This window comes from Cryptomeria japonica, chromosome 5, assembly GCF_030272615.1.
Source record: "Cryptomeria japonica chromosome 5, Sugi_1.0, whole genome shotgun sequence".
Classification (NCBI taxonomy): Eukaryota; Viridiplantae; Streptophyta; class Pinopsida; order Cupressales; family Cupressaceae; genus Cryptomeria; species Cryptomeria japonica.
Window position 1 is genome coordinate 836,314,347 of NC_081409.1, and position 17,938 is coordinate 836,332,284.

General features: G+C 36.1%; 1 protein-coding gene across 1 annotated transcript in view; it reads right to left on the bottom strand.

Moving 5' to 3' along the window:
* LOC131052710 (uncharacterized) overlaps positions 1 to 17,938 on the bottom strand; it is a 43,238-nt gene that overhangs the window by 9,436 nt on the left and 15,864 nt on the right. The window contains exons 2-3 of the mRNA XM_057987296.2: positions 11,905 to 12,098; positions 8,039 to 8,123 (exon numbers count right to left, since the gene is read on the bottom strand). Of these exons, the coding sequence (XP_057843279.1) occupies positions 8,039 to 8,123; positions 11,905 to 12,098 (279 nt within the window). The remainder of the gene's footprint in view (positions 1 to 8,038; positions 8,124 to 11,904; positions 12,099 to 17,938) is intronic.

The following is a 17,938-nucleotide window of genomic DNA, read 5'->3' on the forward strand; positions in this document are numbered from 1 at the left end:
AATGTTTACTAAACTATCTAATAAAGTAAGTACATGAATTAATAATAGAGATGACAATGCATACCATATACAAGAGTAAAATATATCTTTATTCACACATGAAATTATTACAAAAGAAAACCAGAGATATTCAGCTAGGGATCAGAGTTTATCCGACTAGATTATCCTACTTGTCTTGACGATACATAATCTATTTAAAGGACCTAATGGTTTCCAAGACGAACACAACCATCAACCAACCAACGCTAGAACTACCAACAAACACTTAATACAAACAATTAATACATAGTTGGATAACCAATATTATCGAAACCTAATAATAGACATTGTAACTGACTACATCGTTCTAAAGCATTATCACAAACGAGTTAATATTGGAATAAAAGAAGCGATGGAAAAGTTTTGGATGCACCATTCTTTTAGATGGGAGGACGAACGGAAGGAACAACACCCTCATCAACTTTATAGTACCTTCAAATGATGAGATGAATTTTCTTGGAATCAATTTATGCCTCTAGCAAAGCTCTAACAAAGAATGCAAAAAAAATGAGCCTAATGCTAGAAGAGGTTGTTTTGGAAGTGAGCATTGAGAACTTACGCAAGCTGACAACAAAACAAAGGTAGATATGACAAAAATGTTGGGTTCTAGTTGTGATCCACACATACAAAACACATCCACCTCCTCTAACTCCAGCAAAACCCATAGGGTTTTTTGTATCTATAAACACACCTACATCGCAACCTTCACTGCAAGGTACAAAGTGAAACAAAGAGCTACACCAGAAAGCAAATAAAACATGTAAATTTTTTAAATTACAACCTTCCCTTCAATGTTCCAAAGAGCCCACCTTGAAATTATTTGGTCACTGCATTAAAAATTGTTAGGAAGGGGTACAAGATGCCCTCTCCAAAAGACTTAAATGGATGGTTACTCCAAAGCATTATTGTACATAAATCAATTCTAGAAAAACGAAAAAAGCAATAACAAAATTTTGGATGCACCATTCTATCAACTTGGAGAGAAAAGGAAGAAGCCACACCCTCATCAATTTTTAGCAACATCAAATGGTAAGATCATTTTCTTTAAGTCAAGTGATGCCTCTGGCAAAGTAAAGAATGTTGGTGTAAATTGGGGTGTTTCCTATCTAGTTTCCCCTTTTGTAGTGTGAACAAGGCACATTATCTAACAGTCTAACTAGTTCACAGTTAAGCCCTTTTCACAGATGTTCACATATAAAGTTTACTTAAGGAGCTGGGAATCTTTCAATACTTAAGGAGTCGTCATGTGACATTATCCTATCTTATCAATAGTTGTCTCATTGCATAGGAGTAAGACACTTGCCTCAATCCTAGTTAGTCCTATCTCTCAACCTTGGCTATATAACAAGGCATTGTATGTATATTTAGTCCATCCTTGATCGTATCTTTGATCAATAGATCTAATCCATTGTACCCACAATCAGGCAGCATTTTTCTCTTGCTGCTCTTTGTGGAAGGCATCTTTTGGTTTTGCAGATGTTCTTGGGAGCTTGAGTCCATTGGTGACTATAACAAAGAATGCAAAAACTTTGAGTTTTATGCTAGCATGTATTGAAAATAAGCATTGACAGTCTGATGCAAGATGTCATTGGCAATGCAGCGACATATGTGGCAGCTAGATTGCTTCAGAGGCAACATCCATCACTTTTTTGGACCCCTTATGCAGCCCATTGCTTTGACCTTCTTTTGGAGGGCATAGGCAAAATTGATCGAGGGAAAAAGCTTGTGCAAGTGGGTGTCACAAGGTTTGCAGCTGACTTCCTAACATTGCAAAGCATTTGTAATTTGTTCACACTATTGCAGCAAATGTTTGTCAGTCGAGTATCACTAGATTCAACATACTTTAAAAAAGGTGATGGAGAGAGGACCAAACAAAATAGTTTTTAAAGATGCCATTGCAAAGAGAACAGCTGAAATTATCAAGGTAACTTCAAACTTCAATTCAAATTTTAAATTGAATCCTTTATTTTTAAATTTTTAAAAGTATTTACTTCAATTGTAAGTTTGTAACTTTAATTTGTTTGTAGATGTCAAAGCCTTTGATAAGGGTTTTAAAGCAGATGGGATACATTAATAATGCCATGGATAAGGCCAAAGAAGCCATCCAAAATGTTTACAAGGCAGAAAGAGATAGATTTCATCCCATTTAGAAGATTATTTATTGGAAGTAGAATAACTGACTCCACCAAACCATTCATACAACAAGGTACTACCTCAACCCCAATTTTTTTGTCGTTGATAGCTTCACAAATGTTAATGGAGATGTTATAAAGGACCTCTGAACATGTATTGAAAGGATGACACCTAAGGTTGAAGTGAAAGATGTTATTATTTCGAAGTTGCAACATTACAAGCAAGCTGGGGATGTGCTCTTCCTCACCACTAGCTATTCAAAGGAGATCCACCAAAACACCAAGCAACAAAAATTGGAGTCTTTAGTCTTTACTTTATCTTACAGCTTACAAATACAACTATTAATATTGCTTGCTTACAAACTTTTGAACCTCTTCTTTGAAAGTTTTTGGTTGCAAGGTTGGGGTGAAAATACTAGAATCTTCTACAGCTAGCCTTTTCAGTTTTATCTCAATCTTGTAGCACTTCTAGATGTAAGCACAACTAGAGTTTGTTTGAGGCCATTAACACAAACAAGTGTAATAAGTTGGCCCAACAGCACCTCAATGACCTATTTTTGTACAATTCAACCTTCACCTTCAATGCACACAAAGCCTCTCGCTTTTTTGCACTTCTAATACCCTAAACAGTTCTAAAAACATGGGCTGTATTTTTTTGCACTTGAAATATGCTGCAATGCATAAAAACATTTGTTTTTTAATTCATATTGTCATTTTTTGTTGTGTCTCTTTTTTTAGTTAAAAAAAGTTATATGAGTGACAATGAGGGCGTCGGTTTGGGTGATGAAAAATTAGGAGAAATGTAAGGGAAATAGGTGAGTCCAGCCAAGCACCCTATAAAAAAGTTTTATTAGGAGTGCATTACAATTTGATTGTCCTTTCAAGATATCGGCACCATATGTTAGGGGCCCATTTAACCAGAAAATGCCTCTGTGTCGATTTGGAATGTTCTTGATACTAACAAGGCAACTAATTCATATGAGAATATGCATTTTAAATGCAATATTATCTCAGACAAATAGAAAGCGAGCACTACGAAGATTAATGCACTTCTTACATGTCTCCGACAAATGCAATGGCTATTATGGCAAGCTCTTACTTAAGAAGAGGGTTGAATTGATCAAATTATACCAAAGGGATAGTTCTACTTCCTCTAGGATTTCTACACAAGAAGCTAGACCAACTGTAGTCCCAACATTTGAGGTGAGTGGGATGGAAACAAAAGGAAATGAAGGGTCACAAGGTAAACATCAACAAAGCTGATTAAAAAATATGTTCAATGCACAAGCCAAAGATGAGGCAAATGAGGCAACTGGCTAATTTATTATTTCCAAAGGTATTCCTTTCCATGTTGCTCAACTCCTTATTATAAGGACACTAGGCCGCAAAGCTGGAGTTACTTATCTCCCTCCTAGTGAGTCCAAATTGAGGACTACAATCTTGGAAAAAAGTTTCTCCAAAATTAACCTATTGATGCAAGAGATAAAGGCCACATGGATATCACATGGCTGTAGCGTAATCATGAATACATGGACAAACATTAGCCATTGCCTACTCATCAACATTATAGTTACACATAAGGAAGACCAATCTTCCTTAAGATGACTGGCTGTTCTAGAAAACATAAGTATGTCGAGCTTCAATTTCAATTCTGAGTTGGCCTAGTGGTGGAGAACTTGTGCTCTTGAAAGAGAGGTTACACGTTCAAATCCCACAAGGGGGTAAGGTATATATGCCTCGTTTGTAGTGCAATGAGGTACATCCCGCAAGGAGTACGAGGTAGTCCCATATTGCTCTAACCCATCTATAGACCCATATATAAATTGCTGGCATCGTGGACTATAAAAGACCCTTTCCTTTCCTAATCCTAAAAGATAAAATTAAGGGGTTTGGTCCTTGAATGCAACATATGTGGGTAGAGCAGCAATTATACTAACTCAATCCACCTAGAGGCGCATCAACTGGACCCCTTCTTGTGTGCATGACTTGAATTCAATGCACTCAAGGACATTGAGAAAATTGAGTAGGTCAAAAAGTTTGTGCTAGATGCAAGGGAGGTGCAGATGTGCATTTGCAACCATGACATCTCATTAGCATTGTTTCAGTCTTTCTCGAGAAAAGAATTCCTCAAACCCAATGAAGCTCAATTTACCTCATGCTTTGTTTTAAACTTATTAACTTATGATAATGAAAAGGGACCGGACTAGGTCTGGATTGTCCAAGACAAAAAAAGGGAAGGGGATGAAAGAGATTATAGTCAATGAGGTTTTCGGGTCACATGTGAGATTCCAACTTTTGTATCATATGTTTGAGCATCAATGGATCTAGGGTCTCCAAAAGTCACAGCCTTGGGGAGATTTATGAGTGCATCAATAGGATGCTTGGCCAAAAGAAGGGTGTTATTTATGAGAGACCCCACCCAATAGTTCTACCATAAGTATATTCGGCCCATCATTCAGCAGAGATTGGAAATGCTAAAACCTCCCTAAACATGGCTGCAGGTGCATTGAGTTAAAAGTGGAACTTGAAGAGACCTCGCAAATCATTCCCCTTGATGACCACAAGATAAGGAATCTATAGTCCAAGCTGGATCAATAGTACAGAGTGACAAGCACATTTTTGGCACTAAACAAGTAAGTTGGTTATGAGACATGACCATATAGGCCTATACATTTGTTATGCACATTTGCCATTCACCTCATCTCACATGTAACATCTTTTGCTACTGAGAGAAGTTAGCCACACCAGGGTTTATTCACTTTCTTAAGAGTAAAAAACTTCTAGGAGAGGAAGATATGTATGTTGTACAAAATTCCTTGAATCCCATTGATTGTAAGACACTTAAGTACAAGTGGATCCCATCAACACAGTGGGACATAGAGCTTGCTGAGCTAGGAGTTGATGTGGAGCAAGATGTGCAATTAAGATTGGATGGGCTCGCTTTGGAGGGTATAGTTCAGTCTAGTAGATCCAATTATGAGAAGCAATTTCTAAGATGTAACTCCAATCTTTGAGGAATTCCCCTCTTTGAGCTTGTTGCTAAAACCAAAACGGTGTATCTTCTTTTGGCATTTACATTCTATCATTCAGACGTTTGTCACTTCTTTTGGCAAAACGGTGTATCTTCTTTTGGCATTTACATTCTATCCTCAGACGTTTGTCACTTCTTTTGGCATTTACATTCTATCATTCTAACGTTTGTCACTACTTGTGATTTTTAGCTCCTTTATAATTTGTAACTTTCGAAAATTTAAAAATCATGCCAAAGACGTTTGTCACTTCATTTGGCATTTACATTCCTATCATTCTAACGTTTGTCACTTCTTGAGATTTTTAGCTCCTTTGTAATTTGTAACTTTCGAAAATTTAAAAATCATGCCAAAGAGGTTGTGCTCGAATGGTTAACCTCAGTATGGAGACCCAAGTTTGAATCCCCAACATGACATCTTAGTGTTATTGTGTGGAGCAATAGTATTCCTGAATGCACAATGTGTGAAATTGTAAGTCCAACGTGTGAACTTGCTTGAAGCGTATAAAATTATAAATCCATTCCATCGAAAATGGATTCCTTTTGAATCCAACAAGAATGGCATGGAACTTCCAAGGAACCAGCAGCACTTAAGAGCCACAAAGCATGCAACAACAGCCAAAGGTATTTTCAGCTCACCTACTTAAAATTTGGCCATATCTCTCTCTTGTAAGTTATAACAAATGTAAGCCACCAACATTTGTTACAAAACGTAAAAGTAACTGTTGTCATTTTATGACACCCTTGGTCCATCAATGAGAACCGATCAGAGATATGTTCCATTGACCAACACTACCCCAGTTGATCAAGGACAAAGCCAATGGTCGTGAAATGTTAAGTGTTGTCATGTTAGGAGGCAAGTTCCAAGCCTTTTCCTTCAAGATCCCAGAATCTCAAAACCCCCGAGTTCCAAGCCTTTTCCTTCTTGACCCTGGAATCCCGAACCCCCAAGTTCCAAGCCTTTTCCTTCTTGACCCCAGAATCCCGGAACCCCCAGGTTCCAAGCCTTTTCCTTCTAGATCTCAGAATCCCCGAACCCCCAGGTTCCAAGCCTTTTCCTTCTAGACCTCGGTATCTCGAAACCCCCAAGTTCCTAACTCCTCTCCCCTTGTGGCAAGACCTAATGTCTGACTTTTGACTTGTGACACTTCTCGATGACATGATCAACACTCAAGGCTCTTAATGCTCCACCAAACCCTGCAACTTGTCTACTTTCATTCATGGAGCTATAAGGGCGCATTTTATGTTTTTCGCAGGATTGCCATCAAGAGGAGTCCAAGGCCATGCTTATTTATGGTTTACTTGATGGCCTTCATGTCAAGATTGCATGCTCTAACTTTGGAATGTCAAGCAATCCACGTTCTAGAAATAATTTTCTTCTTGGGATTGCCTTGTCAAGGTATGGCCAAGTTGTTTGCATACACACCATGTCAGGTCTATGCACCTACCTGCATTCACTGACTGACATTCCTCTTTGCACTTCAGGGTCAAGGTTTCCTCTCTTTGACCTTTGGTCACTCCTTTGCAACCAGTTTGCAATATATAGGTTGTTAATCCTCATTGTAAAGGGTTCTCTCCCTACTGGCTTGAGCTATTCTTTGCTCTTTCACTTCTCTTGAAGACTTGTATATTTCTTGCATTTCTACAACTATAAGTTTGGTCATTGGCCTGAGAATGAATTGAAATCATCATTCTTGCCTCTCTTCGAATTATTCTGTGTATGTTTTCTTACCTTCATGATAAGTGTATGTTTTGTGGCTTTCTCTCATGTATATGTTGTGTTAACTTGTTTCTGAGTTTGACTTGTCAAAACCTTCTCCCCTTTGACATTCAACAAATTCGAAACTCCATACATGCATTTAGGGTCATTCATGCATCTGAAGTTTGTGCATCTCCAGGGTATTTCAATTGATTCTTTGTGTCATCTCGGGGTGGGGAGAGGAACAGCTCTTATCTTGGTGTATCACCTTCTTTCATTTTAGCATTTCCTTCTTCCCTTTTCTTCTGCAAGCTGTTAGGATAGGTTTCAAAGTAGAATTTGGAGTGTTGAGTTACTTCAAAACCTGCACTTGGATTGAGAAGGAAGTCAGCCTTCTCCGGAGATTCAACCCCATTGCGAAAGGTCCCACACTTCGGGGTTGTTTCCATGTCTCACGAGGTTGCTGAGTTGATAGCTCAGCAAGGGTGCAAACTTTTGTGACAACAGTAACCACATGGGATGAGCATACAAATTCGAGTAAAAATACTTATTTTGTTTGTTTGGGTTCTTCTGTAACATGGATACCATAACAGCACTAACCTTATGTTAAAAGTTTATATGATTCCACGGTTGATTAGCTAAATTACAAGTGCATTCATGAGTTGTAAAATTCTCATTCAAATATACCAGATATCAATACACTTTTTTAAGGAAAGAATTACTTATTATTTGATTTCTATGCATATTTTGGGTTTTAATCCAATAATGTGTTTGTTTATCGTCTAATTTTCAAATCAGCAATCCTATAACTCCATATAGGGATTCCTTGATCTGGCTGCTTAGGTTTTTACAAGAAACAAGAAATGAAATAATGGAGACTAAAAGAAGTTTTGGAAACTAGATAGACATTCAGATACTGTTGACAAGTAATAGCAAGTCAGCAATTACACTTAATAGCTTATAGAAATCAAACTTTATTCATAAATCAGAAATGCTTTAATCGGCCTTCTGTTCTTCATGGTCACTCAGACAGTAGGGCATCAAACAGTTTATTATATAATGTATCCTTCACAAAAAATATTTTACAGACCATGTGGCACAATATGACATGATGCAACTTTTAAGGCTGTCGATACTTACCACTAGATATGCATACCAAAATTTAGCTGATATGATTGATCCCAATTGAACAAAACTTGTAATGTAGATCACATCATGTAAATACCTGCAAAACAGGAAGCCCAAGGGAATAAGTCGTCTCTTAATCTATTCCAGCCATTTATACTAAATATTAAAGATATACCTTGCATACCATGTGAAACAGATGATACTCTTGCACTAACCTAAAGCATATAGGGTCAAAACAATCTTGGGAAAGGCAGACTGTAATGCCCCCACCCAGAAAGGAATCGCTGACAAATTGCTCAACAAAACATAATAGAGAATTTAACTATCACCACCAAAAGAAATGATCAAGGAGAAATAACCAATATATTTAAAACAAAAAATTAATTAAGTTAACGAAAAAAAGTTAATGAAAGGGTCAAAAGGCATGAAATGAAGAGTCATGTCAATTAAATAGGAAAGGTCTATAAAGGAAAAAAATCTAGAGGAAGGACATCAATTGATCAAGACATATTATTTATTTTACTTGTGGAATATGAACTAAAAATTCAACAATCTGAGGACAAAACCCATCGAGATTAGAAATTATTGAAGGACAAAAACCCTTAATTTCTCTTGTCAAGTTAGTGAACAAAAACCCTTAACTTAGGCAGAAATTTAGGAACATTAAGAATGCATTTATACAAAGAGAGATCGCTGCAAATTTGAAAGAAGAATTACAGCAAAGACTCAAGGATAAATTTTACATTTTTAAGAGATACACCATAAGCTTTAAATTCATATTATATAATCGCCCTACTATTCTATGGCTCCAAATGAAGGAAATATGCGGGAACTAGCTCCATGGTGCCTCGTACCCAAACCCGATCATACTGTCACTCATTTCACTTCGTGATGATGAGGCAATATAACCTCCCCCCCCCCCAAATTGAAAGCCAATAAAGCGATCTTTCTGATGCCCTCCCGAGCTTACAAGGAGGATCCCGCCACGTCCTTATTTATTTGCCATGGATTCATCAGGAGGGTCTCTTCCCCTCCCGACACACATTGGTTGAATATGTATAATCAACTATGCAATTATTATTGTGAGTTAAGGTTATTCAGGGCAAAATAAGGAAATTTTAGAACTGGACATTACACCATCCAAGAAGCTTGGAGAAACTCTAGTATTACACATAATCTTTTAATATGAGGTTAAAAAAAAGGATCTTATGTCTAACAAAGTGACTTATACAATGCAAGTCCAAAGTTACAACCAGCATAACTTCTCTGCTCAATTATAAATAAGCTCACACATTCCAATGTATACCCATTTGAGTATTCTACCATTCTTCTAACATTCAGAACTTCCAATGCTGTCAAAATGTCAGAAACTATGATTGTACCATGCATGCGAATTCGTCCAGTAAGCCTGCTGGCAATGAGAAGGTCTCCTTGCAGAATTTCCTCATGGAAAGACAAGTTGATGGTCTAAACTGATTTGAGAGAGGATGCTGCGAACTCAGTTAGGAGCTCTTCAGATGCATCTCTGACATTTATGTAATGTCACCTTTAGGGATTTTCACTAACTTTGCTATTTAATGAGATAATTATACTCATGATGGTTATGGACTCGATTGAAATTGCATAAAGGCTCTAGACAAGATTCAATTTGCAGACCTTGAATGAATATTAGATGTTCTTCTTGACAATAATATAACCTTTTAAATCTGATGTAGATTCTAATATAATGTTCCAAAAGAAAACTGTTATGAGATCAAATAAGAGGTCTGATAATTATAGATGCATGCAGAATTATCTGTGATTGCTATGTTCACATTATTGATACAAAATATGTCCTTTGACCCTCTAATAATAAGATTGCTGTGTCTGGTTGGTTCCTTTATATTATGTGATTTGAATGTCTCTGAACCGGGATTCTGATCCCTGATCACTCTATCCGTTATGTCTCCTTGTAAACATGCAATCTTGACGCTGTTTCTGCTTGTTAAATTTTTTTGACATACGTCTATGGCCTTGCAAACTGGTGGATACACCACCTTCACTTGGCTGACTCAGTACTCTGCTATGAATCAGTTAAAATTACAAATACCCATGCTCCTTGTCTACAATATGATCCTCCTTTAATATCTCTTCCAGTAGTCATGATGTGAGGGGTTGTATCTCCTCAGTCATGTCTTCTCAACAACTTAAACTAATCAAACTTCTAACAGTTTTGACCTTTTGTTTATCGTCCAGATTATTGACTTAACTAATCATCCTTTGATCAATCTTATTGTTCTTCACTTAATTTGCTATTAGTTACTTAACTAATGCAGATCGGAATTCTCCTTTTTGAACAGCGATAAGGTAGAGGATAATCTCTTGTTTGGGGGGCGATCTATATTACTTCCTTGACAGTGATTATGTGGAAGACTCTTTACTTCTTCATGTGATCTGTAGTGTCTTCTTTGATAGGGGTTATGTGTGAGATGATCCATGCCTAGAATTGACCGGTTAATTCCCTTCCTTGATAGTGATCCATTTCTTGCTTGTAACTTAATAACAGTTCTGATCTGATCATGTCACTGGATGTTTTTGATTCCTTCCCTTTATATCTCTCAATGTGAGGGAGAGGTCACACCTCTTCATTATGGATGGCCTTTGGCAAGAGACGCACCCTTGAAACAGTGCAACTCTTCATTACTTCTGCCTTTTGAAAGGGACACAACCTTTCAAAATCAGATCTGCATTTCTTATTTAAATCAGATCTGCACATCTGATTCCCAAAAATTATCCCCCTCAAATGAGGTTCTCTTCTCCCTTTATATCTCATGTATGAGGGAGTCACAACTTTTCATTTCATGCCTTTGACCATTCATTAACTTAATTAGTATTTAATTATATTTCATTATATTCTTTTATATTATAATTTTAATTTTATTATTATCATTTATCATTAAATTGTATTTCAAAGTGGGGGACATTACAATTTACATCTGCAATCCTACGTCTATGAAACACCATATAGAATTTGTGGTTTTACCTCACCATCAACTCCTTCATGGAGGATCAGGATTGCGATGAGGCACTTGATGCTGGTACGAAGCCAGTGATCAAGATCAGGATCAAAAGAGGAGCTTTAACCCTGTTCGATCCCTGTACCATTTGATATAGAATTTGCCGAGATGTTAGTTTATTACAATTTTTTGCTCATGAGGAGGTATGTTTCCAATGATCATTGTTATAATTTGGACAATTATTATACTCTAGGGAGTTATTTGTTAGTTTATTGCAGTTTGAAGGTTGATACTGTTGATATTCTTAATTATACTTATCTTTGTTTTGATTATTATGGATACATTGACTGGACAGGTAGAATCCCCCTTTAGGCTACCTAGATTATCCTAGTTGTCTTTACTGCTCAGCTACCTGTTGGAAGGCAGCTGACCTTTAAGTTTGGTTATCATTTAACGTTTTTAATGATATAATTTAGTTATATATCATAAAAAGTATATAACATTTGCCCTTCTTTAAAAACTGTTCATGCTTCACTGATTTTTGTCATTTTAAAATTACTCTTTTTTCCTAATTTTCCTCGGTGGAATTCAACGAAGATATAAATTAATTGAAATTTTCAGCTCCACTCCTGTTTCCCACCTCTCAACCAAGACGGATAAATGTAGAAAATTTAATAAATTTGATGATTTCCGTACATAGATTATTCTTGTTATGTGTGCTGAGTCAGCATGGGTGGTGCACTTCTTATTGGCAGCCCACTTTAGATTCTAACACAGAATTTAATAAAATATATTTTTACTATAAAGTAAATAAAATATTGAAATAACTTATTACAACCTAAACAAAAACCCTACAAGGTTAAAGAGACCATCGATGCATACCCACAAATTCCACCAGTGCTCAAGTCAAATCCCCCATCCAAAAGATCACCGTTTTCTTCATAAGATGGCTGAGCCATACTGGATAGTTGAAGATATGGCAATGCATAGGCAGCAGAAGTTACAGCAAGGCCTATCCAATGTTTCCAAGTGAATGATGAATGAAATATCAACATTCTCACCAGGATATATACAACCTATAAGAACAAGCCAAAGCAACAATTAACAATCAATTCTATAGCCATATCAAATTAAGTAATCTTTCTTTCTAAAGGATGGAAAGTAGCAACAAGACACTATCAAATCCCTTTAAATGTATTCCACATAAATTCTATTGTGCTTCTTCTACATGATGATTACAAATTCAATTAAAAAATATTTGAAGGTACGGTATAATCCAAAACTGTTAGTTTCAACTAAGTTCTAACGTCCACATTGTTTGAATTGGTTTTTTGACTGAAAATAAGCATTAAAAAATAACAAGACATGTTATATCCATATGACAGGACTGAGATGTCGAATACAGATTCATAAAATAGTATTTAATTATACTTAATTTATAGGCAAAAATGTTCACTTTATAACAATTTAATGGACACAATTATAGGGAATATGGTACAAATCCAAAAAAGCCACTTTCGGTACTACTTAAAAGACCACAATCTTAGACCAGAAAAATCTAAACCTTATGTTGCCAGTTCAAGTTCAGGTCCAGAGGTTTGCTGTTTATTGGGTTCAGTGTGTATGTATGCAGTGCATACATCCACACTCAAATCCAGTGGTTGGATGATTTTTGTGATCGGTATGTATGTACATACGTACGTATTCAGGTCCAGTGGTTTGCTGATTTTGGGCTCAATATCAAGCTATTGATTGCATTACATAAGCCTCAATAGTTTTTCCATTCTAGCTCTTCCAATGTGACGAACAGATAATAGATTTAATAGAAACTGGTTTTTCCACAACATATCAAACTATGTTATAATTTATCATGATTCACCTCCATAATTTCAAGTTAACATCTATGTCCACACATCATCCCCATCCCCCACAGCATTTCAAAAACAGCAGGCTGGCAAGAGATCTTACCTGGTCATCCACAAAAAATTTAAAAAACTCCAAGACATCCCAAAAATGACCTCTTTGAAATGAAAACATCCATGAGATGTTTAGCTCTCCCCGAATCAGTCTGGGACATTTGAAACATCCCTTAACTCTCCTAAGGATGGCAAATTAAAATAAAGGTTTTGTACTATTTTCTTTTTGAATAATTCATCATATGAAAAAAACTTTTATGTGTAACTCTCCCTGAGACAGTCAGGGACATTTGAAACATCCCTCGACTAGCCTGGGGATGGCAAATAAAGGTTTTATACTGTTCTTTTTTAAAATACTTCATTATATGAAAAAAAGTTCCTTGAAGCCTCCCACACCCATAGCAAGTACATCTGAGTATGGGTTCTATTAGAATAATTAATTCTTTTTAGTTAGTTACCTTTAGTTGTTCTATTAATGGTCATTTAGTTCGTCATTTAGTTCTTTTAGTTTGTTTAATTATTTTAGTTTAACTACTGCTTCTTTAATTAGAAGACAGAGTTAGCTTTTTAGTTATTTTGCTTTTTAAGCTTTTTAGCATTTTTGCTTCAGTTTAATGGTTTGTTCATTTTACAACACCGTCTTGTAATTCTCTATATATACGTTGTACATTCGTACATATAATCATTCAATTAATTTTCATGGTATCAGAGCAGGTCGATGGGCTTTTTTTAGGATTTACCGAATTTTTTAATAAAAATTCATAAGCCCCTACCTGGAATTTATTTCCAGAAATTTTTTAATCAATTATTTTTGTGAAAAAAATTGTTGGAGTTTTTCAATGAAATTTTTGAGGGTTTTCTCTTTCCATAGGGAGTACTTGTTTGGAAAATCGAAGAGTTTCATTTTGTATTAGGGCACGCTTTTTGAAGGTCGTGTTTTTCACAAGGTTGTGTATCAGTTCAGTTGGTCATTAGCCTACTCCGAAGACTAGTAGGCTAGTCGGAAGCAGAAATTAGGGTTTCCTACTTCTAAGGGGATATCTTAGCATTTTTGGTGGCTTGCATGTTGGATTTTTATAATTTTGATTATGGATTCCTCCTGGGTTTTCAGAAAGCTTCGCAATGATGGCACATGCATAGCAAGCAGTGGAGTTTAGTAAACTTACTATTTTTAGTAAGTGGGGGTGAGGACAGCTCATTTCTCTGGATTTTTCTGGGTTTTCAGAGAGCTTCGCAATGGTGTGACATGCAAATGAATCTGTAGACTTTTCTGGACTTACCATTTTTAGTAAGTTGCAACGGCATCTCAAAATGTGGTTAAAATGCATTTGGGGACACTTACTATTTTTAGCAGTATGCTATTTTTAGTGTGTTATTTTTAGCAGTATGCTACTTTTAGTGAGTGTTATTTTTAGCAGTGCTATTTTTGGCAAGGTTTATGCAGCTCAGTGCAGTGGCTATATCTGGCAGGGCAATTCTCTTAGTTTGATCTCCCATAATCTTGGAGCTTGTTTTGGCAAGCTCAGTATTTGATGAAATGGTGTTATAAGTGAATTATAACTTAAGGCAAAAAATGGACGATTTACCTAAGGGGTTGCTTAAGTTATATTAATATCATAAGTCATTTTCTCAATTATATGTTGGGCGCTCGCATTATGTATTATTTGCATTTTAATAAAGTGATTTGTCTAGGCAAAATGGGACGACTTGGTGAAGGAATGAAATGAAATGAAATGCAAATTAAGGAAAATTTGAATGTCATTGTTTAGTCCCACATTGGAGGGAAAAGGCGGTTCGATTTGGGAGGAAGTTATAAATAAGTGCCTTGGCCTTCATTTGAGACTATCCATTGCTATTATAACGAAGTGTTGTTGAAACTATTCTAGACTCTTTCTTTGAAGAATGCATACCTCCTAGTACCTTCAATTTCAAGCTTGAAAGATAGCCCCTAGCTGAATATCGTGACTGTTTTTTCATTCAGAGGAGCAGATTGAGCTTAGCGAAGATGAAGATTTTTGTTGTTTTCTGATTTTGGGTGTTGTTTTCAGTTTTGGAGTTGCTGTTTTGTGTGGTGCTGAACGTGAAATTCATTTACAAGTCTCTGAGAGTTTAGCCGTTGTTTCTAGGTATTCTTCCTTTGTTTTCCTCTTGGTTAGGCAATCCATTTTGCTAAGTTTCGTGGATTTTGGTGTTGATTTGAATTTTCTAGACAAAATCGCCCTTCTTCCCTGGTCGTACCATGCTGGAGACTGCCTTGGGAAGTGTGCAGTGATATTTGTGCAGATATGCAACGAGTTGTTCGCTTTGGCTTGGGCACCTTCTCTTCAAGGATCATTCACACTTGATTTTTTCAAGTCATTCGGAGCTGTGTGGGCAAAGTTATGAGCATTTAGGTGATTTCTCTCCTTGCTGGTCTGTAATTTTAGTTAGCTGTTCTTTATATCAGACCTGAATTATTTATCCGTTTGGATACTTTTCATATGCTGGATATTTCATATTTGTTAGAGGATCAATTCCTAACATTTTGGTGTGATTAGATATCAATTTCCTATTGTAATCTGCAAGCTACAACTCTCATTGTAACGCTAAAATCAGTAGTACTGATCAACCTTTGCTTATGGCATTTTACATTTTGTATTTCCCACTGTAGAAGTGGAAGAGGATAGCTTAGCCGCCTATCTATTACTTCAATTGTTTTTCAAAAGTCCTCCCGCTGAATAAATGGTTGAGTGATTTTACTTTCAGTATTGTAATAATTGTCCTCCCACTAAATAAGTGGTTGAGTGATATCATTTTCAGTATTGTAATAGCTGTCCACCCGCTAGAAAGTGGTAGAGTGATTTTAGATTTGAGTTGTTCTTGTCCGCTGAGCAAGCGAAAGGGGTTGGCTTGCCGCCTAGCATTGTACTTCAGTTTGTCTTTGGAACTAACTGTTAAAGTCCCAGGTATAGCCTGTATATTTTTATTATTATTATTATTATCTTCCTCACCTCAATGAGATCACACATCTCATAATATATATGCAAGAGGTGCCCTTCCACAAAGGGACACCATACTTTATTATAATATTAAATAATTAAATATTAACGATTATATATTAATAAAATATTATTATATTTTAATAATTATAACTATAGTTATTATTATCACAATTAATAATATAATAATTATAATATAGTTATATTATCTCACAACTAATAATATAATAATTATATTATCAATTTAATCACAAGCTTAGTGTTATTTAGTAGGCCTTTGGATTCCGACCACGGCTACAATAAAAGCAACACTAACAATCCCCTATTCACCGTATGCTCTCACCTTCCCATATTGGGCTCTTAGTGAACAAAAAGTGGACGGTTACCTTTCAGCAGCATTGTATTTCATTTTCCTAACCTTAACAGGTGCTTTGATGTGTTGAAAAATTAAAAAAAAGTAAGGGGGTCATTTCAGGTTGTTGTGTTATCATTGGCACATTTTTTTTTTGAAAAATTCACAATTTTCCTGGCGTGTTTTTTTTCGGCCTGCAAATTCTCTACTCCTCCCACACCCTACCTTTTTCTGTGTTCAACCCACATCGAGATTGGTTTGGCCCAACCTTCTGTATCTCTTGGCGTGGAATGTTTCTTCTAAATTCCACGTCGCAATTTTTTTTTGCATCAGCAACCAACGACGATGACAACGATGATAGATTTCACATCTTTACTAGGTGTGTTTTTCCTTGTTCACGTGATTTTTTCTTTCATGTGCCCGCGTTTTTTTGTTTCCAAGATTTTTGCACAAAAAAATTGGGGGTTTCCGGTTTCTTCAAACAGTGACCTGGTATTTTTTTACGATTTTTTTTTTAAAAATTATGTGACACCCGTAGCTAGGGTTTAATAAATTTTTCCCAAAAAAAAAAATTTTGAGTTTTAAATATTTTTTTTCCTCAAAAAACTTGTCTATGGGTTTTCTAGTTTTTTTGCCACAAAAAAAATCATGGTTGGGTTTTTAATATTTTTTTCCTCCAAAAAATTTTACATGGGTTTTCTGGTTTTTTTGCCACAAAAAAAAATCATGGTTGGGTTTTCTGATTTTTCTGCACAAAAAAATCATGGGAGGGTTTTGCTTGAGTTTTTCCTCAAAAATCAAGGACTTGCTGTGTGTTGTCTCATGTTTTGCTGCGTGACATTTTAGGGTTTTGGTCAATTATTTTCCTCAAAAATCGATGTTGGGTTTTCATGATTTTTTCCTTAAAAATTGTTTTGAGGGTTTTCACGATTTTTTCCTCAAAAATTGTTCATGGGGTTTGTTGTCACAAAAGTTTGCACCCGTGTTGAGCTATCAACTCAACAACCTTATGAAACATAGAAACAACCCCGAAGTGTGGGATTTTGCGCAATGGAGTTGAATCTCCGGAGAAGGTCGGCTTCTTTCTCAATCCAAATGCAGGTGTTGAACCAACTCAACACTCCAAATTCTACTTCTAAATCTATCGTAACAACTTGCAAAGGAAAAGGAAAGAAGGAAATGCTAAAATGAAAGGTGATGTACTAAGATAAGAGATGTTCCTCTCCCCACCCCAAAATGACACAAAGAATCAATTGAAATACCCAAGAGATAGACAAACTTCAGTGCATAAATGACTCCAAACGCATGTATGGAGGTTAGAATTTGCTAAATGTCAAAAGGGGAGAAGGTTTCCCACAAGTCACACTTCGAAACAAGTTAACACAGCATATACATGAGAGAAAGCCACAAAACATACACTTATAATGAAGGTAAGGAAACATACACAACATGCAAAAGTTGAAGAGAGGCAAGAATGATGATTTCAATTCATTCTCAGGCCAATGGCCAAACTTACAATTGCAAAAATGCAAGAAAATATACAAATCTTCAAGAGAAGTGGAAGAGCAAAGAATAGCTCAAGCCAGCATGGAGAGAACCCTTTACAGCGAGACTTAACAGCCTATATATATCAATTTGGTCGCAGAGGAGAGACCAATGGTCAAGGAGGG